The sequence below is a fragment of the Trichomycterus rosablanca genome, chromosome 1, assembly GCF_030014385.1.
Source record: "Trichomycterus rosablanca isolate fTriRos1 chromosome 1, fTriRos1.hap1, whole genome shotgun sequence".
Classification (NCBI taxonomy): Eukaryota; Metazoa; Chordata; class Actinopteri; order Siluriformes; family Trichomycteridae; genus Trichomycterus; species Trichomycterus rosablanca.
In genome coordinates, this window is record NC_085988.1 from 28,096,788 (window position 1) to 28,121,225 (window position 24,438).

Genomic DNA, 24,438 nt, shown 5'->3' on the forward strand with positions numbered 1-24,438 from the left:
TCGCCGTCGTCTCGCTCTCGCTTTAGCTGTGCGTTGGTTCATTCCTCCTCTGCATCCCCTGTGTGTTCGTCTCCATAATTCTGCCGGGATGTTTGTTGTAATGTCCGCTATGCCGGCCGGCTTCATCGCGATCAGCTGTTCGCGGCTGTATGCGAAACGGACATGCTTCTGCGCCGCAGTTAGTGAAAAAAGTATTTTCACAACGAAAAAATAAACCAAAACTCTCTCTACTAGCATGATTCGAGAGGGCACAGCTTCACAAAGTTACTAACTAAAAGTATAAAAACTTAAATTAGGTATAAATAGAGATAATAAAGTAATAGCGACTGTAAACAATGAGCAACTGTAACGGGCTGCACGCTGCTCTCGCGCATGCGCCTCTCCCCTAAGAACTACCTTGCTAAACCATCCATTTAGATAATAGAGACACAGGCTATTATCTGGCTATAATGTGTGTGAGTGTGTGTGATTTGAAAGAGTAACAAAAATGCATCTAACAGTTAAGAAAGTGTATGTTGTTTTCTGTTTGTTTTGCAGGATTGTTTTTCCATGCTAAACGTATCATGGTACGGTGGGGGCAGTGTCCACGCGCCAAGGTGGCCAATAAACGATGTGGATGTTTCAATGCAGCCCTTCACTGTCAGTGACCTACATGATAACCCTACAGGATTTGGTTCAGTCCTAGAGCGATACTTCCTGGGCTCATCAGGTAAGATTGAGGCAGACAATAGTAAATAAATGTACTATACCACCTAACATACTTCATTTAACCTGCTGGAAACAGTTGTCTTTTGTTGCTATAAAAAGCTGTGATGATTCCGGATTCACAGCCATTATAATAACTTGGGTGTTTATTTTTGGGTGTGAGCTTGATGGGTTAGACAGATGCTATGTAGATAAATACAAATGTTAATGTTATTCATTGAGGGGGCATCATAAACACTCCTGGGACTCCAGTCCACTATGAAAGGCATGTGTGGCTGAGCAGCTGAACTCACTTTCTCACATTTTTTGCACTTATACACAAACTATTTTCACTAATAATAAAAACTCACAGCAAAAAAATGAATAAATACATAAAAAAAAATAATAATAATAAATAACCTTTTGATCCATAAATATGCTGTGTACTTTCCTGTGTATATCTATTCAGTTTCAGCAGCTAAAAGGCAGAAGTGATAATCTTTGCTCTACATAGCTAAAGAGAATTAGATTAAAACAAAGGACACAATGTTGACTAAAGGACATTATTAACCTCATGTGAGGCAAACAAAAACCTATTGTGATTTGTGCAGGCTTGCCAACCTTATGTATAAGGTTTAACTAAAATAATGTCATGATTTTAATCCCACCTTGCTAAAAATGAGACATAATTAGCAAGATATCTAAAACCTCTTTAATTGCTTTACTGTTTAAAGCTCTTGGCTCAGATGACTAAATTTTTCGATTTGCTTTCTTATAAGTGGGATGTGAGCAGCAGGTTTAATAAAACAGTAGAAGGTTTTTAGTTGTCTAGTATTCAATGTGGCAAAAAGTAAACACATTGTAGCAAAGGTTAATATGTGGTCCATATACACTGATCAGCCATAACATTAAAACCACCTCCTTGTTTCTACACTCACTGTCCATTTTATCAGCTCCACTTACACATAGAAGCACTTTGTAGTTCTACAATTACTGACTGTAGTTTATCTGTTTCTCTACATGTTCTTCAATGGTCAGGACCCCCACAGGATCACCACAGAGCAGGTATTTTATAGGTGGTGGATCATTCTCAGCACTGCAATGACAATGAGATGGTGGTGGTGTGTTAGTGTGTGTTGTGCTGGTATCAGACACAGAAGCGCTGCTGGAGTTTTTAAATACCGTGTCCACTCACTGTCCACTCTATTAGACACTCCTACCTAGTTGGTCCACCTTGTAGATGTAAAGTCAGAGACGATCGCTCATCTATTGCTGCTGTTTGAGTTGGTCATCTTCTAGACCTTCATCAGTGGTCACAGGTCGCTGTTGGCTGGATATATTTTTGGTTGGTGGACTGTTCTCAGTCCAGAAGGGACAGTGAGGTGTGTAAAAACTCCAGCAGCACTGCTGTGTCTGATCCACTCATATCGGCACAACACACAGTGTCACTGCTGTGCTGAAAATGACCCACCACCCAAATAATACCTGCTCTGTAGTGATCCTAGGAGAGTCCTGACAATTGAAGAACAGCATGCAGAGAAACAGATGGACTACACTCAGTAATTGTAAAACTACAAAATGCTTCTACAAGGTAAGTGAAGCTGATAAAATGGACAATGTGTGTAGAAACAAGGAGAAAAAACAAAGACACTCAGTTGCTTGCTGAAAGGCACTCCAGTGTTGTTTTGACTGTGTGCTTCAGGTCATTGATGTGTTGAAAGGTGAACTGTCACCCCAGTCAGAGTTTGCATGTTCTCTGGAGAAGAAGGTTCTTTCTTAGTTCCTGACAAAAACCCTTCTTGCTTGGAAGCCTGAAAGGTTCTGAATTGTGCCAAGCTTCTTCAATTTAAAATTGAGACCACTGTAGTCCTGGGAACATTCAAGTCCTTGGATGTTGTTTTATATCTTTGCTCTGTGTTTTTGCTGCAATTTGATTGTGAACATTCACAGACAGTTTGAACTTCATGACTTGTTTGTTTGTTCTGACAATGCAATATATGTTGTGGGTCTTTATAGACCCATCTGTGTCATTCCAAACTATATACAATCAATTCAAATTTTCATTGTATAATTAATTAAATTATAATTTAATAATAATTGGATATAATTGGATAATTACAATAAACTTGACACACCTGACCACAATTTGAAGTGTCAGAGCAAGGGGTATAAAGACTTTCAGCTTTTAATTTTATCTTATTTAAAAAAAAAAAAAAACATTACATGTACATTTGCAGTATTTAGCAGACGCTCTTATCCAAAGCGACTTACAATTATGACTGAACACAGCTTGAGCAATTGAGAGTTAAGGGCCTTGCTTAATGGGGCTTGAACCGGCAACCTTCTGATTACTAGTCCAGTATCCTAACCACAGAGCTACCACTGCCCTTTAACTTCATTGTAGGGTTCAAACCAGTGGTGGCTGCTGGTCTTTCAAAGAGGGGAAGCTCATTGTTGGCTTACATCATAAAATTTTTCAATTTATTTATACATAAATTCTGCCCTCCGTTCCTTTTCAAGAAAATGGCCTGTGATCCTATCGTACCAAGTAGGCGTCTTTTCCAGGGACTTGACCAGTGTCTTGAAACAAATACTATGAGTGTGTTTTATTTACACAATGAACAATGGAAGTGGTCAAGTAATTTCACCAAGCAAATACCAAGAAATGGGTTGCAGTTTGTCTTTCGACTTCACTCGCAAAATCCGCGATGGGACTGAAGTTCCCAGTGATTGACGTGTAGATGTCAAATAGCTGTCAATCAAAACGGGATTCGTTTTCGCACAAAGCCTTTCGACTGATCCTCCAATCATCTTGCAGAAGCTCCTCGTCCAGACCCGCCCACAGCTTCATTCACCCCCAGAGATGCTCAGCATCCGGGGGCGGGACAAAATCGTGGCATTTATCCAATGACCGGCGAGTTTTGAAGCAATTAAAAAAACTTTTCCATGCAGTCCCATTGAAGTGAATAGACGCTCAGCTTCTACGGGCAAATGCATTGACGCTACGGGAGTTAACAAAATCGAGTCAGTCGATTTGTGATAAGTAGCTGATTCTGAACGAACTCGTCTTCAAGATGAACGTGTTCTAACGCATTTGTAGTCAATAAAATGTTAACACAACTGTACATATTTGACTATTTGATATTTGATTTTTGACATTTTAGGGGAAGCTGAGCTTCCCTTGCAGTCTTAGAGAAATCGCCACTGGTTCAAACCCAGGTCTTTAATACTGTGGCGCGGTGTACTACCAGCTGTGTATTAGTACATAAAAGCATGTGTTTTATATAATTGTTTACAGCAATCTGCTTTCTTACAAAACTAAAGTTTTCTATTACTACTACTGGGGGAAGTGATTAAAAATTGTTTTTCCTACATGGCTTAAATTATGTCTTGAATTTAATACCTATCTCTTTTTTGTGCATTTCTTATCTGTTTATATTTAGTTTGGTTACCACAGAAACTTTCTTGTTTTTCATCAAAAATTATTATTCTATTATTTTCCTTTTCCTCTCAATAAAAGTTATGTGAGGCTCACAAAGAAGCCGTTCTTAAATAAGATGTATCTTTTGGCATACTTTGAAGTTTCCTTAGTTTATCACAGCAGATTAGACATGTATGAGATAAGTGAAGTTTGTTATCATGGTTAGTGCATATGAATGATGGTGTGCAGCCTCCACTAAATAGTGTACCTGCCACTAAACCAGCCAGGTCATAGATAAAATCATGCTGCTTGTGCTATAATGCTGTCTCAAAATAAAGGAATGGGGTTTTAGATGAATTTATTCACCAAGGCACAAGCACAGGGATTTCTGCAGATTTAGTTCTGTAGCTCACTGTTCTATCTTAATCTAAATGAAAACTATCTTGCTGCTTAGTAGCAACTGTTGAGGAAAACATTATATTAATTTAGGCCAAGATAACAGTCATGGTGAAGGTAAATATGCTTTCTAAAGTCTTCAGAGACAACAATATTAAGCAACAAATTCGAAGCCCACCGCAGCTCTGAACTGGATAAGAATGTGGCCAAACAGACAGTAAATACATTACTCATAATCACTACAACATGTATGATGGTGAGGGGAAATATTGGACAAAGTAAACATAAATGCTAGGACATATTAGAGAAGAATTCTTTTTTTTTTCAGCCAAAAACAGGAAAACATTGACAATCCAATGCTAAATTAAATACCTCAAGGCTGGTTTCTAAAAAAGATCTTAAGGAGCTTTCATGGCCTAGCCAATCTCCTTACTTAAATCAGATTAAAAGTGAGACAGATTTTAAAATTGCAAGTCCTTTAAAGAAATATGTCAAACTTAATGCTGCAATAATGCTGCAGTCTAATTATTTTTTACTGTAGCCTCAAAGCAGTAATTCCATACTAAGTGATATAATCATTTTATGGTGTTTGAATACATTTGTATTCATTACATTGTTTATGCTTGTAAATGCATAAGTTTTAATAAAAGAAATAGAATTAAAGAAGAACTTTGAAGTTCTACAATTACTGACTGTAGTCCATCTATTTCTCTACATACATTTTTAGCCTGCTTTCACCCTGTTGTTCAAAGGTCAGGACCACTACAGAGTAGGTATTATTTGGGTGGTGGATCATTCTCAGTACTGCAGTGACACTGACATGGTGGTGGTGTGTTAGTGTGTGTTGTGCTGGTATGAGTGGATCAGACACAGCAATGCTGATGGAGTTTTTAAACACCTCACTGTCACTGCTGGACTGAGAATAGTCCACCAACCAAAAACATCCAAACAACAGTGCCCCGTGGGCAGCGTCCTGTGACCACTGATGAAGGTTTAGAAGATGACCAACTCAAACAGCAGCAATAGATGAGCGATCGTCTCCGACTTTACATCTACAAGGTGGACCAACTAGGTAGGAGTTTCTAATAGAGTGGACAGTGAGTGGACACAGTATTTAAAAACTCCAGCAGTGCTGCTGTGTCTTATCCACTCATACCAGCACAACACACACTAACACACCACCACCATGTCATTGTCACTGCAGTGCTGAGAATGATCCACCACCCAAATAATACCTGCTCTGTGGTGGTCCTGTGAGGGTCCTGACCATTGAAGAACAGCATGAAAGGGGGCTAACAAAGCATGCAGAGTAACAGATGGACTACAGTCAGTGATTGTAGAACTACAAAGTGCTTCTATATGGTAAGTGGAGCTGATAAAATGAACAGTGAGTGTAGAAACAAGGAGGTGGTTTTAATGTTATGTCTGATTGGTGTATATATATAAATTTTTTAAGATCTTCCTTTAAAACTATTTTATTTCCATAATTACATGAGGCGATAAACTGTGGCTATTTTTAAAAACAAAGCATTTGTAGGACTCTATACTAACCTGATGATAATATTGCTATTTCTTGAGTTTTTCTGGAGAAAATGTGATTAATAGTATTACTTAAAATTCACTTTTCCAGGTCATTCAGTCTGCAAAACCTCAAAAGCTTTCCGGCATATTTAGTCTACACAAATCACACATCCACTACTCCCGAGCATGCTCTCCAGTCGTAAATAAGTGGATGAATAGGGTCGGTGCGGAGGCAGAGTCCATGTGGCAGACAGCAGGATGTCTGCCTGCACCATTTCCTTTAATTCCTCCATTCGCCTTAATATTCTACAGAGGATATGGATCTTCAGAGGGGTACTTATGACCGCACACAGTGCAGGAATATCAGTCAGATAGTTTTAAATGCTTACCAAATACATATACTGGGCCTGAAACAGGCAGCGTGCACCAGGAGATACAGCATAGTTAACCGCCTATATAGGAAGCATAATTAAATGTGTTTACCCAATAAAGTAATCATTTGTCAAGTGTTGTCTGGTATGAGTAGGTAGGTCACATGACTTTGTTCATGTCGTGTTTTTTTTTATGTTTTACTAAGGTTCAAAAGAGGTAAGCAATAACATTAAAAAAAATTTTTACAACTACATTTTCACTCTTGGCTGTTTAAGGGTTAATATATAAATATATATTTTTATTTATTCATACATTTCACTACTATTGTCCTTTAGTTTGTTACTTTGTAAGTCTTAAAAAAGGAGAAAAAGACAAAGCCATTAGACATTCATCTTTTCGTTTAGGACTTAGTGGAAAATATTTCAGGAAAGCTGGTAGTATTTACTGTAGGGAATTGTTCTAAAAATAAGTGTCTGCTCAGTTAAGCACACACCTTGGTCATAACTCAGCCTAAAAGTCTCCTAAATTTTACCAAATTATAGTTATTGATTCCCTCCTTTGCAAATTCCTGTAGGTTACATGCACCTCAAAAAGGGGCCTCAAGGCTTTTGAAGGCTTGTAGTTTAAAACAATATCTCATAGACTCAGGTGCAATTGATCAGAACTATGTGCAGGTCTACATATCTTGACACACATGCATTTTACAGCTCTTAGTTTTCCCACTTGATCTCATTCCCACAACTCTTTAATCCAAAAGGTATGAAGTCCAGTTAGCCATAAAAGCATGTATTTAAGAGGTTGTAAACTTTTGTTGTGTGAATTAGCTCCAGTATTATTGGAATCCTTGGTAATCATGGGTAGAAAACAATGGCCAAATGTCAAGGGCCAAAGGCTCAATCTTACAGTAAAACATGAGAGTTTAAAATACATTTTAAAATGTTATAAAAATGATAATCCTACACTTAGTACTTTGTACAACCACCCTTGTGTTAATTTGTGCTTTTATGTGGCAACAATATGCACTCATTTATTTCATTTAAAAATAACCATTCAGCTACTATACTACTGTGCCTATAGCACCAACCTTTTGTGCCTTGACTGGGAAACCACTGTGAAATAGCTAAAGTAATCAACCATGGAACTCTTAAAATAGGACTAAACAGGAAAGATAAGTATGAATTATAGTAGCTCTTCTGTTGTTTAAAGCCTTCATGTCCTCTGGCATTATTTAGTCTTTGCCGCTCAACAACCTGTCGGAAGTTGTGGCTTGTTCCAACTCAGATCACTGTCTGTGGGTACTCAGTACAGATGCTGGCAAGCACCCTGTTTGGAGTTGTTTAGGAGCTACTTTATCCTAGTCATCTGCCCATAATGATTTGGCCCTTATTTTTTCCATCCTTCTCTTATACAGTGTGTTTGCTCGTTCTCAGAAGCTATACCACTATCAGCCTCTATCCCTACAACATGAACTCAAAGATATCACGATTTAAAATATGTAATGTAGTGGGACAAATATCAGAATTGGTGTTTGAATAAAATACAACCCCAAATCAGAAAAGGTCATTTACACTTCTGTGATGGCAGCATTAATGCAGAAAAGTACACTGAGATCTTAGAGCAACATATGCTGCCTTCAAGACGTCACCTTTTCCAGGGACGTTCATGCATTTTTCAACAAGACAATGCAAAACCACATGCTGCACACATTACAAAGGCATGTCTGCGGAAGAAGAGGGTATGGGTACTGGACTGGCCTGCCTGCAGTCCTGACCCTGTCCCCAGTAGAGAATGTGTGGAGAATTTTGAAACAAAAAATGCGACAATGACGACCCCGTACTGTTGCACATCTTAAGACGTGTTTGCAGGAAGAATGAGACAAAATAAAACCTGAAACACTAAATCGCTTGGTATCCTCGGTGTCAAAACGTCTTTTAAGTGTGGTGAAAAGGAACGGCAATATTACAAAGTGGTAAATGCTTTACTGCCCCAACTTTTTTTGGAATGTGTTGCAGGCCTGAAATGCAGGAATGGATGTTTATTAATAAATAAAATGAAGTTGACCAGACAGACATAAAATATATCAGGTTTATCCTGTCTGCAATCAAATAAAAGTCCAAGTAAATGTAAGAAACAACGGGTTTTTTATTATTTGCATTTTTCATGCTGTCCCAACTTTTTCTGATTTGGGGTTGTAATTTTAATTAGTGCTTCCATTTACAACTAATAGTAATTCTTGGATGAATGGCAGACATCATTAGCATCAACATAAATATGTATGTATCAACTGTGTTGAGTAAAATGACACGCTTTGAAAGTAGCTTGCCAATATGCTCCATTTTTGTACTATTTGGCTATAGGGTATTGTTTAAATAAAAGTCATAATTTGCTCTAATTCTCAGTGTGAAAGTAAACTACTTACCAACAATTTTTAGCCATCAGTTGTGCCAATAATTTTGGAGCTTACTATATTTAAGGGTTTTTCTTACTTTAAGGTTTAAGGTGTAAGTTTAAGGTGGACTAATTAAGTAACTTTAAAAATGATAAAAAAAAAAAAGATTTGACCCTTGCAGCCAACAGATCTCAATAAGCGAATTGTTTTCAGCGAAACACCGTTCAGGGACTATGTTTTAAAGGAATGATGGAATGATGTTTTGTTCCAACAGTACCACTTCAGCTTTTATCACAGAAGTGTAAATTACCTTTGTCAAGGCCTTTGACACAACCACATACCATGACAGACCCTGGCTTTTGGACTGTTTCTGATAACAGTCTGGATGGTCATTTTTGTCTTTGATACAAAAAAATCTGAAATACTTATTCATCAGACCACAATACACATTTCCACTGTGTGATGGTCGATTACAGATGCCTCCAAGCCTAGAAACATCCGGCAGAGCTTGACTCTGCTTCTTGACATGGTTAACATAAGGCTTCTTTAAAGTTTTAAATGACATTTGTGAATGTAACTCCTTATTGTAGTGCTTGACAGAGGTTTGCTAAAGTAATTGCCAGCCCATGTGGTTATATCAGCAATTGATGAATGATGGTTCATGATGCAGTGATGTCTGAGGGATCGGAGATCACAGGTGTTGAGATGAAAATTGAACTCTTTGGAAAGAAGAGCTATAGAAGAGCTTTTCATTGGCAGGAACAGGGAGACTATTATACGCACAGTTCATGTTAAAAAGCCAAAACAATGCTGGAGTGGCTTTGGTTCCACTATCCGAAAGTCATTGAGTGGCCTATACTGTACAAAGCCCAGACGTAAATTCTATCAAGCATCTGTGGACAGAACAGAAGATTTCACATATGCTTGCCATCCAGTATGATGAATCTTAAAAGAATCTGCCATGAAGAATGGGGTAAACTTACAAAATCCAAGTGTGTGTTAACAATCAGGTTGATCTAGCAGCTTGTGTTGACTAAACTCTATGCTAAAACTAACTAGTGCGCTTAAATTAAAGCAATGGTAAAATTCTATTACTTTATCATATTTGTTTTTTAAAAGACTCTTGATTTAACTTCCCAACACATACAAGTTAAATACCTTTAACAATACAAGTGCTAGGTAATCTACTTTTGCAGCTTTAGTTACAGCTACGAGTTGATTTTGCAATTGACTTGAAAACCTAATAGCTGTAATGTTACCTAATAGCTGGCTAGGTAGTAAAAGTGTTAAAACATCTATGTGGCATGCTTGTGGTGTGTATGCACAATCAAATATAGCTTTTTTCTATCTTGAGCATCTGTAAACACATGTAAGGATGATGATATTTAATACCTCCTCTAAGCATACTAGTATGTAAAATCATAAACAAAATGAGATATTTTGAATATTATTATGCTTTTAAATTAAAGGTCACTAATTGACTTTTGTTCACAACAATCCTGCATGACATCTTCATTTTGCAACGTCCAAAGCTAAAATATTTGCAAAATAGTTCAAAAATAGCTTGGCAAATCGACAAGGGACTGAACACAATGTCCTTCATTTGAAGATACACTATATTGCCAAAAGTATTAATTTAATGTTGGCCCACCCTTTGCAGCTATAACAGCATCAACTCTTTTGGGAGCGCTTTCCACAAGGTTTAGGAGTGTGTTTAGGGGAATTTTTGACCATTCTTTCAGAAGCACATTTGTGAGGTCAGACACTGATGTTGGACGAGAAGGCCTGGCTCGCAGTCTCCATTCTAATTCATCCCAAAGGTGTTCTATCGGGTTGAGGTCAGGACTTTGTGCAGGCCAGTCAAGTTCTTCCACACCAAACTCGCTCATGCACATCTTTATGGACTTTGTGCACTGTTGCGCAGTCATGTTGGAACAGGACAAAGTTGGGAGCATGAAATTGTCCAAAATCTCTTGGTATGCTGAAGCATTAAGAGTTTATTTCACTGGAACTAAGGGGCCGAGCCCAACACCTGAAAAACAACTCCACACCATAATCCCCCCTCCACCAAACTTTACACTTGGCACAATGCAGTCAGACAAGTGCCGTTCTCCTGGCAACCGCCAAACCCAGACTCGTCCATCGGATTGCCAGAAGGAATAGCGTGATTCAACACTCCAGAGAACACGTCTCCACTGCTCTAGAGTCCAGTGGCAGCGTGCTTTACACCACTGCATCTGATGCTTTGCATTGCGCTTGGTGATGTTAGGCTTGGATGCAGCTGCTCGGCCATGGAAACCCATTCCATGAAGCTCTATACGCACTGTTCTTGAGCTAATCTAAAGGCCACATGAAGTTTGGAGGTCTGTAGTGATTGACTCTGCAGAAAGTTGGCGACCTGTGTGTACTATGCGCCTCAGCATCCGCTGACCCCGCTCTGTCATTTTACGTGGCCTACCACTTTGTGGCTGAGTTGCTGTTGTTCCCAATCGCTTCCACTTTGTTATAATTCCACTGACAGTTGACTGTGGAATATTTAGAAGCACACACCTTTTTTGTGATGAACACATACGGTTTATTACGGTTTCAACACATACACGTAACACATATGGTTGTTTATTTTATGGCCGATTAAGCTTTATGTACCACTACCATTTTCTTTGAAGGTTCTCTAAACATTGATGTTGGCTGTATTTGGTGCTTCTGTTGTAAATATTTAAATGTGATTACTGTGAGTACTGCTTAAAGTGAGGAGATACTTTAGACCAGTCACAAGTGTTCAAATGATTGTCAAAGTATTGACTTGAGTGTGAGATAGTCAGCAGTGTGTATGTGTTTGTGTGTGCGTGTGATAAATGTAGTATAAAGTTGTAAGAATTTTACTTTAAATAAATCTGAAGTAAAAACTTTGTAATAATAAGAAGAAAGATTAAGAGGTCTGGTTGAGGGTGTGTGCATGAGGGTATACTGACACGGTGGAGAAACCTGAGAGGCAGCAGGAATTCCTGGGAGGGCAGCCACATCTGTGGACACAATTATCTGGTTCACATAATCTCATCATTTCACATGGGTGCAGGGCTTCAACACCCGAATGGTCAGAGAAAGACTTTTGTTAAACTTCTGCTCTACTTACATCAACACATTGTTGCTGCTGATTTGGTGCTATTTTAATATAAAGCGAAGTATCTGGTTCTAATTATTAAACATGCTTAGTTTGTTACTGCCACCAACTCACATTATGCATTATGGACAAATAATTAGTTGATAACTTAAGGTAGAAAAAGTATTGGATAATTACTATGCACTGAACAACTGTAAATCTAAAAGATTTTATTATTTAGCAGTAAAAATCTATTTTGAGTAAACAGCATGATCTTAAAATGTAAGTGCCATAAATTATTGCAGGCTCTTTCCACAGTAGCCTGCACACATGTAGAGTTACTGCAGATGCTTATGGCACCTCTAACCAGCCAGAGATGTGCTAATGCAGCTTTGGCTTCCCTGTCAACATGCCACTGATGTGGAATCTCTCTTATACTTCCTCCCATGTATGCTGATCAGGCTATCTATGCAAGCAAATCTTAAGATAGTCTTAAAGTATGTTCTGGGGTCAAACTAACAGGTAACTGAAACCCCCAGTAATATAAATATACTTACATACACACTTGGGACCTTATTTTAGGTAATTAACCTTACTCTGAGATCCATTAAACCTTTCAAATATAGGAGCTATAAAATGAGGTAGCAAATCCCAAAATAGAATTGAATCCCTTGAAATCCATATTAGGGATGTACTAATCCAATAACATGTTTTGGTGTTTTAATACATAAACATTGTACTTAAAAAGCAGTATGGATTTTAAGTGTAAAGAAACAATAAGATTTAAAAATCTTGACATGTAAAGGTTACATAAAATAAATAAATATTTTCAAATATGTTTTTTATTCAAATTGCCCCCAGTTACATTATAAATACACTGATCAGCCATAACATCCACCTCCTTGTTTTTACACTCGCTGTCCATTTTATCAGCTCCACTTACCATATAGAAGCACTTTGAAGTTCTACAATTACTGACTGTAGTCCATCTGTTTCTTTACGTACTTTTTTAGGTGGCTTTCACCCTGTTCTTCAATGATCAGGACCCCCACAGAGCAGGTATTATTTGTGGGTTGGATCATTCTCAGTACTGCAGTGACACTGACATGGTGGTGGTGTGTTAGTGTGTGTTGTGCTGGTATGAGTGGATCAGACACAGCAATGCTGCTGGAGTTTTTAAATACTGTGCCCACTGACTGTCCACTCCATTAGACACTCCTACCTAGTTGGTCCACCTTGTAGATGTAAAGTCAGAGACGATCGCTCATCTATTGCTGCTGTTTGAGTTGGTCATCTTCTAGACCTTCATCAGTGGTTACAGGACACTGCCCACGGGGCACTGTTGGCTGGATATTTTTGGTTGGTGGACTATTCTCAGTCCAGCAGGGACAGTGAGGTGTTTAAAAACTCCAGCAGTGCTGCTGTGTCTTATCCACTCATACCAGCACAACACACACTAACACACCACCACCATGTCAGTGTCACTGCAGTGCTGAGAATGACCCACCACCCAAATAATACCTACTCTGTGGTGGTCCTGGGAGAGTCCTGACCATTGAAGAACAGCATGAAAGGGGGCTAACAAAGCATGCAGAGAAACAGATAATGTTATGGCTGATTAGTGTATGTTTACATTTGTCAGAAAAATTTCACATAATGAGTAACGATCATTGTGAAGGCAAATAAGCTTTGTAAAGTAACACCTTAAGCATCCCTGTCTGTACGACTGCTTCTATACAGGGGTTGGACAAAATAACTGAAACACCTGGTTTTAGACCACAATAATTTATTAGTATGGTGTAGGGCCTCCTTTTGCGGCCAATACAGCGTCAATTCGTCTTGGAAATGACATGTACAAGTCCTGCACAGTGATCAGAGGGATTTTAAGCCATTCTTCTTGCAGGATAGTGGCCAGGTCACTACGTGATGCTGGTGGAGGAAAACGTTTCCTGACTCGCTTCTCCAAAACACCCCAAAGTGGCTCAATAATATTTAGATCTGGTGACTGTGCAGGCCATGGGAGATGTTCAACTTCACTTTCATGTTCATCAAACCAATCTTTCACCAGTCTTGCTGTGTGTATTGGTGCATTGTCATCCTGATACACGGCACCGCCATTGGATGCACATGGTCCTCCAGAATGGTTCGGTAGTCCTTGGCAGTGACGCGCCCATCTAGCACAAGTATTGGGCCAAGGGAATGCCATGATATGGCAGCCCAAACCATCACTGATCCACCCCCATGCTTCACTCTGGGCATGCAACAGTCTGGGTGGTACGCTTCTTTGGGGCTTCTCCACACCGTAACTCTCCCGGATGTGGGGAAAACAGTAAAGGTGGACTCATCAGAGAACAATACATGTTTCACATTGTCCACAGCCCAAGATTTGCGCTCCTTGCACCATTGAAACCGACGTTTGGCATTGGCACGAGTGACCAAAGGTTTGGCTATAGCAGCCCGGCCGTGTATATTGACCCTGTGGAGCTCCCGACGGACAGTTCTGGTGGAAACAGGAGAGTTGAGGTGCACATTTAATTCTGCCGTGATTTGGGCAGCCGTGGTTTTATGTTTTTTGGATACAATCCGGGTTAGCACCCGAACATCCCTTTCAGACAGCTTCCTCTTGCGTCCACAGTTAATCCTGTTGGATGTGGTTTGTCCTTCTTGGTGGTATGCTGACATTACCCTGGATACCGTGGCTCTTGATACATCACAAAGACTTGCTGTCTTGGTCACAGATGCGCAAGCAAGACGTGCACCAACAATTTGTCCTCTTTTGAACTCTGGTATGTCACCCATAATGTTGTGTGCATTGCAATATTTTGAGCAAAACTGTGCTCTTACCCTGCTAATTGAACCTTCACACTCTGCTCTTACTGGTGCAATGTGCAATTAATGAAGATTGGCCACCAGACTGGTCCAATTTAGCCATGAAACCTCACACACTAAAATGACAGGTGTTTCAGTTATTTTGTCCAACCCCTGTAGTTCACAAGTGGAAAGCACACATTATGGAACCACAAATCCGACCAGGAAAGGGCTGTCCAACAAGATTTCACAATGTGCTGTCAAGTAAAAAAAAAGTTGCAGTATGACCTAAAAAAGCAGGAACAACAGTTTCATAGACAACAATAAAAAGAAATGCACCTCATTTATTCCTGTTACTACACCCCAGCAGAATTTACACACAAGCATTCAGAAAAATCAGAACAGTAAACAGACAAAACAGAAAAAGAAGTCTTTGGCAACTAATCAGCTCATCATGTTTAATCATAATTTGAGGCTGCTTCTCTGCAGGCACCACTGGTGCATTACACATTACTGAAGGATATCAGTTCATTTTCATGTGTTATTGTGGTCAGGGTCAGTTCTGGTGGATCCAGTTTTCCCAAAATCACTGAGTATAATGCATTAACACACCCCAGACTTCCCATCCCAAGGACTTGGCCATCTTCTCCACTCAGACAAAGTGCAGACAGCATGCAGGATAAGTTTGATAAAACCTTGTGAACTGATGAATCTTGTGTAATGAGTAACTACTGTTTCTGTCATGAATGTACATCTTTTGTACCCCCTCCCCCCACACCCAGCTGATAGCACCTCTGAATTTTGAACCCTAAAACTCAGCAGTAGTAGGCTACTGTATATCATTGCTGCATCACTTGAGCACCTTTAAACTTTAAACACTTTAATACTTAAATACTTAAAAAAATATTTTCTTAGGGTGGCACAGTGGCTTGGTGGGTTGCACTGTCACCGCACAGCAAAATGGTCCAGGGTTACTCACCTGTAACTACCTGTCCTGTCATTAATGTAAACATGTAAACATGATGTACAAATTGTAATAAACAAAACAAAACAAATCTTTGAAAAGTTTCCACACTTTTTGAACTCTATTTATTAAGAATTTTAAAAACAAATTACATCACTTTTCTACATAGTCACCCTCCAATGCATTTTTCCCAGCATCGTACCAACTTTTTAATGCCATCAGCAAAAAATTATTTTGGTTGAGCGTGTAGCCACTGATGCACCGCTGCTTTCACATCATCATCACATGAAAATCTTCTTCCTCTTCAAGCTTATTTGAGCGTCCCAAAAGGTGAAAATCAGATGGCGCTAAATCCAGACTATAAGCTCTCTCTCAGTCTCTCAGACATGACCAATTACTATTCCTCCCAACCTCACCGTTTCCAACCAAAATATAAAGGTTGGAATTTTTTGAAGATCCCTCCCATATATTTGATTAAAAGATGCTTTTTCCATGTATTTATCTGGAGACACAATCATTTTTCTCTAAATATCATGTCGTTTACAACACTTTGTTTTTTATGTCTCACTATTACACCTGTATTGAGTACAGAAGCTTGCAAGGTATTGGTTAAGTTACAGTAGGATGTCCGTATCAAATCAGACTGACCAGTGCTCAGAACTCTAATATCGGTATATAATCAATCACTGAGGACAAAAATGCTATCTTGTATGGTGCAAGTTTGAAACATTATACGTTTACAAGACAAGGATTTTGGTATTTTTTCTTTTGTAGGTGTGGCAGTACTGGTGGCCCCAGATATACCACTGCATGTAGGGATGGAAAGCAGGCAGCAGTTTTGTCTCCAAACTGCCAGTATGGAGCAAAGGCCTCTTCAGTACACTGTCTGTGTCGGACACAATGTCAAAGCCGTTTACCAAGATTCAATACAGCTGCTCTCTACACCTATACGAGAACTGCCCAGCATGGATGTCTTAAGGTATGGATTCATCTCCATGTAACATGCCTAATGAATTTAAAATAATACAGTATAATACAGTGCATTAATTGTCTACTTAAACTAGAGTAAGGTAATGTCTACCGTGGAAGCACTTCTGTAAGTCACTCTTGATAAGAGCGTCTGCTAAATGCTGCTTAAATTATAATGCATTATTTTTATTTCTAAGGCTGCCTTTCTGGAAACTTCCAGCCACTGTGGACTTAGAGGCAAAGATTGAAAGGGAGCTGAGAACATTTTCTAACCGGCTAAAGAGGCACCATCTAGGGGAAGGGGTCATCAGCCTAGATGAACATTCCACCTCTCTCCTTTCCAACATGGTGGGTGGCTCTTCTGTTCCCAAATGATTCCCCTTTGCTTTTTAGTCATGCTGCACACTGCACAGAAAAAAAGATTAGCCACAAGTGAGACAATAGCCAGTTTTGTTTCCAGACAAAAACTATCAGAGAGACAAGAGTCAAGAGTTGACTAATCCACACTGTTTTCTTGGATACAAGCTAACCTGAAAGAAGGTAAAAGTTACAGTCTTTAACAAGTGATTTACGCAAGCACACAAAGAATGTAAATCAGTGTCATTTTATACGTTTTGCACAATTAATGTGATGATAGAAACCTAGCATGTGTAAATGAAGTGCACACAGTGTACTATGCCTCCTGTCTACAGTTGGTTTTAGATGTTTTGGCATCCTTGGTAAAGATAGGGAAAATGGTCATAACCAATGATGCTGCAATTTTAAACTTCTACAATATGATTTTAAATAAGTGAATAAGTTCGGCAGTGAGCCATGTTAAAGCTGAGTCCTTTGTGTTGCCATTTCTGGCTGGTAGTGAGGGGAACAGAGGTGCAGATCATTGATGTGTTGGTACCTTTTAATTGAAAATTACCTGAGTTTTATAGAGCATCAATATACACCAATCAGCCATAACATTAAAACCACCTCCTTGTTTCTACACACACTGTCCATGTTATCAGCTCTACTTACCATAGGAGCTCTTTCACTGGGCAGTTGTAGCCTAACGGTTAGGGTACTGGACTAGTAAGCAGAAGGTCGCTGGTTCAAACCCCACCACTGTCAGGTTGCACTGTTGGGCCCTTGAGCAAGGCCCTTAACCCTCAATTGCTTAGACTGTATACTGTAAGTCACTTTGAGTAAAAGCGTCTGCAAAATGCAGAAAATGTAAATGTAAAAGCACTTTGTAGTTCTACAATTACGGACTGTAGTCCATCTGTTTCTCTGAATGCTTTGTTAACCCCCTTTCATGCTGTTCTTAATACCTACTGTAAATAATACCTACTCTGTGATGGTCCTGTGGGGGTCCTGACCATTGAAGAACAGAGTAAAAGCAGGTTAAAAAGCATGCAGAGAAACAGCTGGACTACAGTCAGTAATTGTAGAACTACAAAGTGCTTCTATATGGTAAGTGAAGCTGATAAAATGGACAGTGAGTGTAGAAACAAGGAGGTGGTTTTAATGTTATGGCTGATCGGTATAAATGTATTATCACTGTTTCCTGCTTTTATCTGTAACTGTGATGCCAGGCTTGGTCTAGTCCAATTTTCTGCTTGTAAACTCCCACAGTTGGTACTTCCTTGTGTCAACATAACACTGAGTCTTCTTCTATAATGCTTGGTAAAATTGGAGAATACATAGAAAGAATTTTAAAAGCAGTCCTCAACTGTGGACACATCAGTACAAAGAGGCATTATTGGTGAAACAGCCTCATCATATCACTGATTTTCCACCTCACTTAACAATAGGAATTAGGCTTTTTGTCAAACAATCCTTAAGTGTCCAAAACACTGACCACAAAACACAGTTCCAGTATTGTCAGGCAAACTCTTAACTGCCTACAATGCAATGGAGTGAATATGGGCATTTTCAAGTGTAAGGCAGATTAACTTAGCCATTGTCCAATTTATGAAAGTCATCACACTTTTCTCATTTTATTAGTTTATTCTATAATTTGTCAAGTGCTGGATGACATTTAGAACCAAGAAACACAGGAATTGAAGGATAACAGTGGGGGGGATCAGAAACACTCCTAAGTTAATGTTTCCTAAAGATTTCTTAGCACATATAAAAAGTTAAGGTAAAATAGAAACAGAGAGGTTTCAATTCAATTCAAATGTAGTTCTATACAAAAAATAAATATACTTTTTAAAATGTAAACTAAATAAAAAGCAACAACTACAGGTGGTAGAGGATTAAATACTTGATGCAGTGTCTAATACAAATGTCTAAACATATTTACACAATTCTATATAATTAATCAAAGATAATGACAGTGTAATGTAAAACTATAAATCATATTAAAGATAAAAATATCTTCTTAAATTTTCACTATTTGCTCAAACGCAAATGAAACCAAGTGCAAGGTGCTTGACCTAGGTGGAACAATAAAAAGCCTCTAACAAGAAACAAATCAGGTGGCCAAAATAAAATCAAAGACATTCACAGCATGCAATAGAGACAGTGGATAAAACAGGGATAGCACAGAACTGAGAACTGGTTGTTGCTGCTTCGACCATCTGCAACAACTCAGTTCTTAGAAAAAAGGAACAATAGTGAACCCTAAACACAAGCAGCATGCCCAATACCATCAACTGGCACAGTCTACGCCCAGCGTGGTTCCACTACTTGTGGACTGCTCCAAAAACAGGCCATAATAATAATGCCTCTGGAGCAGCTCACTCATCCAAGATAGTTCCAAATGTGATACCCCAAAACTGCCACAATGTATACAGTAACTTATTTAGAATAGAATACATTTACATTGTAATTCTGGAGCTGACAATGTACACTGGATTCCTAAGAAATACACAATGCTCGATAAATGGCACAGGCTGGGGTCTAGCAAGAGCAAGAGTGGTTAGCACAGGGCAGGTTTGGTAATTAAAATCTAGCATTAAAAGCCACCAACTGTGCAACCTGGTGGGAGAAGAGTTTTGGTGGTAATCAGTAGCTGTGGACTTAAAAGATTTTATTTTTCTAAGTGGATCTGCAGCAGGCAAGCAGAGGTCAGAGAGGTGCAGGATTGGGTCCTCCGAGATAGAGAGACAGTTCTCAGGTTCACCAAAATGTCAGCAGGGGGAAATGGTTTCCAATGTGTTTGCTGTAGTGAAATGACTATGGAATTTTACTGCAAGCTCTTTGTAGCTGCTGTAAACTATGTGAATAATCATCTACAGTCAACTCTGTGAAACTGTGAGTACCTCTGTGATAACCACTAAAGACGAAAAGGTGTTTTGTTCAGTTGAATAACAATGCAGGTGTTGGTTGAAGTGGTGCCATGGCATACAAAAAGGCACACTAAGTCTTTGTCTGCTCTTCTGAACAAAATATTATTATTATTAACAAATCAAAACTTATTTTAGGGTACCTAAAATAAAATACAAAATATGTTTAATAATTCAGTTGTTTATTAGTTGTTAACCTGCATTTTGCTTGATTGTGCGATTGTGCGAGGGGAAAGAACACAAATTTCCTAATACTAAAAACTCAGTCACTCACTTTCTTAACCGCTTATCCAATTAGGGACACTGGACGGGGTGCCAGTCCATTGTAGGGCAGACACACATACACATACCCATTCCCCTATAGGGCAATTCAGTGTCTCCAATTAACCTGACTGCATGTTTTTGGACTTTGGGAGGAAACCGGAGCTTCCGGAGGAAACTTACACAGACACAGGGAGAACATGCAAACTCCACACAGAAAGGACCCTGACAGCCCTGCCTGGGGATCAAACCCAGGACCTTCTTGCTGTGAGGCGACAGTGCTGAGCCACCATGCCGCCCACAAAATATTATTGTTATTAACAAATCAAAACTTATATCAGGGGACCTAATAGTTCCAAAATCTTTTTTTAAAATAATTTAGTTGTGTATCAGTTGTTAACCTGCATTTTGCTTGAGTGTGTTGTTCTTCATATTCTATTAAGCAGACGTGGAAGAACACAAATTCCCTAAAACTACAGTTTATTAATTAAAATACTCTGGTAAGAGTTGCCATATAATTGCATTTTAATTGAATAAAATGTAAATATAAATTTTAACTTTAGTTTACAATCTTATACACATCTTTGGAATTACCTTATTCCTCAATGCCTAGAATCAGAAAATAACAACTAATGTATATCTATACATGGTAGCCAAACTAAGGATGTTACACTGAATTTAGCACAATGCCATAATATAAAAATCAGTCAGTTCAATTCTAATGTAAGCAGTGGTTTTAGAGAAAGGAGTTAATAGAACATTCCTAAATGTAATGAGGAGTATAAAGGTATTTTAAAAATTATTTTAGCTCTACTAGTAAGTTCCACTACTGTTCTCCTGTGAATTATGTCAAATGATTTTAAGCAGTCCAGGTGAGGTGTAAAAGCAATGTCCACCATGATGCTCCATCCACCATGCTTTACAGTTGGGAGAAGTTTATTGTGTGTACGTCTTTGTTTCTCCATAGTGTTTTGAATTTGCATTGGCTTCCCTGTGTTGTCCTTTCATAAGCACAACTTTTGTGTAGGTGTTTGTTATAGTGCACTACTAAACAGAGACTTTAGCATGTTCTGGAGGTTTCTATAGATCTTTTGTTGTTACACTATGGGATATGTCTTACTTTCTTCAATGGTAGCCTTTTGCTTCTGGTATTTTTGTTGCAGTGCTCCCACACATAAAAAAGCATTTTAGAAACTTGTTTGTGCCTATATCAAGAGTATATACAAATATCTAATTTCCGCATTTCTGTTATCATAACTAAATGTTTAAGCTTTTGTTCAAATGTAATATAATTATTAATTATGATAAAACTCATTATTGTCAATAAAGAGGTTTCAGGAGTTTAATGGCTGTTGTTGCATGTCTTTTGGCCTGTCATTTGGCTTCAATATCTTTTTATGCTGAAAGATTTGACAAGGTGAATAGGAGAAAAGGAAGGGGGGGGGGGTGTCATGGACTGAGAACTAGCTCTCTCCCAGGAAGATAGTGTTCTTTGTGTCTAAAATACTTCAAAAGCATGTCAGGTAATTTACAGACCTAAGAAATAAGACGTACAGTTACAGTCAGAAATGAATTCACCGGACACAAGTCCATTCTGACCAGGATAAAAGGGTTGATGAAAATATATTTTTTTTATGTTAATCTTAATCTTAGCTACCCACTAGTTCATTGTTGTTATTTAGCCAAACTGTAACTTTAGGCAAAACTTCAAAACTAGCTGATGTTAGCATTTATCAGTATGCAGGTGACATAATCTAAATCTGTAACACCCAAAGCAATAAAGTGTAATAAACAAGCTAGTAACTAACATACGGTGCCTTCTCTCTGTGACTTCCAAACTGTAACCTTAATGAAGACGCAATCAATAATTGGAGTGAATGCAGGCAGACGAGATAAGAAATGGTATGGTTCACTTCAAGGGTGTCTTCCAAAACATGCATATGGGGGGAAGAAATCATATAAATCTTATATATAGAAACTGCTGTTGGATCCTTCAGTTGTCTTGGCATCTTCTGTCTCAAGTTTCTTATGGGTGCCATAGCAGCTTCTCAAGTTATATCCTTAAAATGCAATCTATTTTCTGAGCTCCCTCTTTTCTGTCTGTAGTGAGGAGTTGGGTTGGCTGTGTTTGGCTTTGCCAGAGACCTATAGCCAAAATCCAGCAAGCTTGATAGAGTGCTCATCTTTTCCACGCTACAAACTTTTTCTTTGAGCCCTGTTTTAGGCGGGTTATTGTTTGATTTCTTGTTTTATCAATTAAGTCTTAAGTCTGTTCAGGTGTTTCAGTCACACACATTGCTAATGTGTATTAATTGAAATATAAGTTTAAGAAATAACAGTTCCTTTGGTGTAATGGAATTGTAGTATCTGTAAAGAGCCCTGATCTTAACCTACTAAACACTTTTAAGACAAATTAAAATGTTGATTGTGAGACAGGTGTTCAAAAAGGGCTATAGCCAAAAATGGCACCACATCACTGGCTGAGGTTCCTGGAAAAAGATAAAGAATGCCAACATAAGTGCCAGTGGAAAAAGCCGGGCATGGCCAGGCCAAGCTCGGCATGATGGCTTCAGAGAGAAAAGAAAAAGCAGGTCAGCAAAGAAGACAGCCATGAGCAGACAAATGAGACCAGTTTAAAAATGCATCTGTCGATCATTTGCACCTCATACTGTAGTCTGCCTGTCTATTTGGCAGGTGGGCACATTACACCAATAAAATTAATTGTGGGCAATAATTAACTCATTCTTTTTGTTTGCATTGCTTTAAAGAACCTTTTTCTAGCAACCTTATATTTACGTGTGTATATTTTATGATCATTTAATCATTTAACTTTTCTAAAAACCTGAAAATCTAACAATGCATACCATTTTTTTTAATTGTCATGCCATCTTTCTTGCTTGCAGGACCATGATTACTATGATGGCAAGAGAATAACGTCAAAGAGACAGAGCAGGGACCTCCCTTTTGTGAAGCTTCTGAACATTTCCATAACCTTGTCACCATATTTAAGCGTGGACTCATGGCAGTTTCAGACCGCCATACAGGACGGCCTGCAGAACTACTGGCTCAGCCTACCCTCTGGCCCACAGGCTCGGATGGTATATGTCTGTCTCCTCTATATGTCTGGACTTTAAAAATAACCCAATTAGACTATTTTAATCTTCTCTCTAATTCAAGTTTTTCTCTCTATATAGGTTCCACTATTAACTCAGTGGAGAGGAAAGTACTGTGTTAAGCTGAACATCACCAACCCAGAAGCAACAAACTGGTTCTTGGAGAGAGTGAGCAGTCTGCATAGTCGCCTGGGTATGGAGTACATTATGCTGGAAGGTGGAGAGGGAAACCCATTTGAGGAACAGGCTCTGCGTACCCCCTCTGCCCTCACAGGAGATGAGTACATCAGGCTCTTGGCACACCTTGCTGAGAACATAGGGCATAACGCCATTGTGAGCACAGGAACAAGGTATTGGCCAGAACATCTTGATCCTACTGGTTATGCTAGGTTTCAAATAGATATTTCATTTAAAATCATAATATTCCAATATTCTGTTGGTGTTTTTGACTCTACACTTCCCAACCAAATGTATTTGGACACCCAAACAGCTACTAGAACAGTCTCCCCTTTTTCTAGTAACTATTTTTACTTTGTTTTTCAACATGACTGAAGAGATTTGCTTTAAGTCAGTCTAGCTTTAAGCCTAGCTTTCAGTCAACATTCTAATTCATCCTAAAGATGTAGAATGGAGTAAAGGTCTGAATTCTGTTTGTCAGTCAAGTTCTTTAAAACTAAACTCTGCAAATAATTTCATAATCAGACCTTACTCAAAGGCACTGCCATGCTATAACAGAAACAAGTCTTTAAGCACTACAGTTCTTTAAAATGTAATTGCATAATGTAGTATTAAGGGTTTTTCAAACTAAAACTAAGAGGTTAAAAAAAAAATGGTCTCAGCCCTCAGATTCTTCCTGCAAAAATCTTTTTAGAATATACCAAATTCCAGATTTGTTTGTTATAATGGCAAATGGTGAGGAGTGATTCATAAATTCACATAATTTGGTTTTATTGCTTCAAAGTACCAGTGTTGTGTGTTTCATACTCCTTCAGCTGGCATTTGCATTGCATTCTTAGGATTGTTTGTGGCCGCTCAGCCATGAAACCCCTATTCATGGGGCCATTAATGAAAGGCTCCGTCTTGACAACTTTTGCAGCTGAGCTGATGTTGCTCCAAGACTTTTCCAATGTAATGGGTACCACTAATTAGAGAGGATGGCAGATCACTTAACACC

At 38.7% G+C, this 24,438-nt stretch overlaps 1 protein-coding gene across 1 annotated transcript in view; it reads left to right on the top strand.

The window, feature by feature from the left end:
• Window positions 1-24,438, top strand: part of si:ch211-236l14.4 (SITS-binding protein) — a 42,661-nt gene that overhangs the window by 9,999 nt on the left and 8,224 nt on the right. The window contains exons 2-6 of the mRNA XM_063001417.1: window positions 538-709; window positions 16,430-16,634; window positions 16,822-16,972; window positions 23,055-23,249; window positions 23,346-23,614. Coding sequence (XP_062857487.1) covers window positions 538-709; window positions 16,430-16,634; window positions 16,822-16,972; window positions 23,055-23,249; window positions 23,346-23,614 — 992 coding nt within the window. The remainder of the gene's footprint in view (window positions 1-537; window positions 710-16,429; window positions 16,635-16,821; window positions 16,973-23,054; window positions 23,250-23,345; window positions 23,615-24,438) is intronic.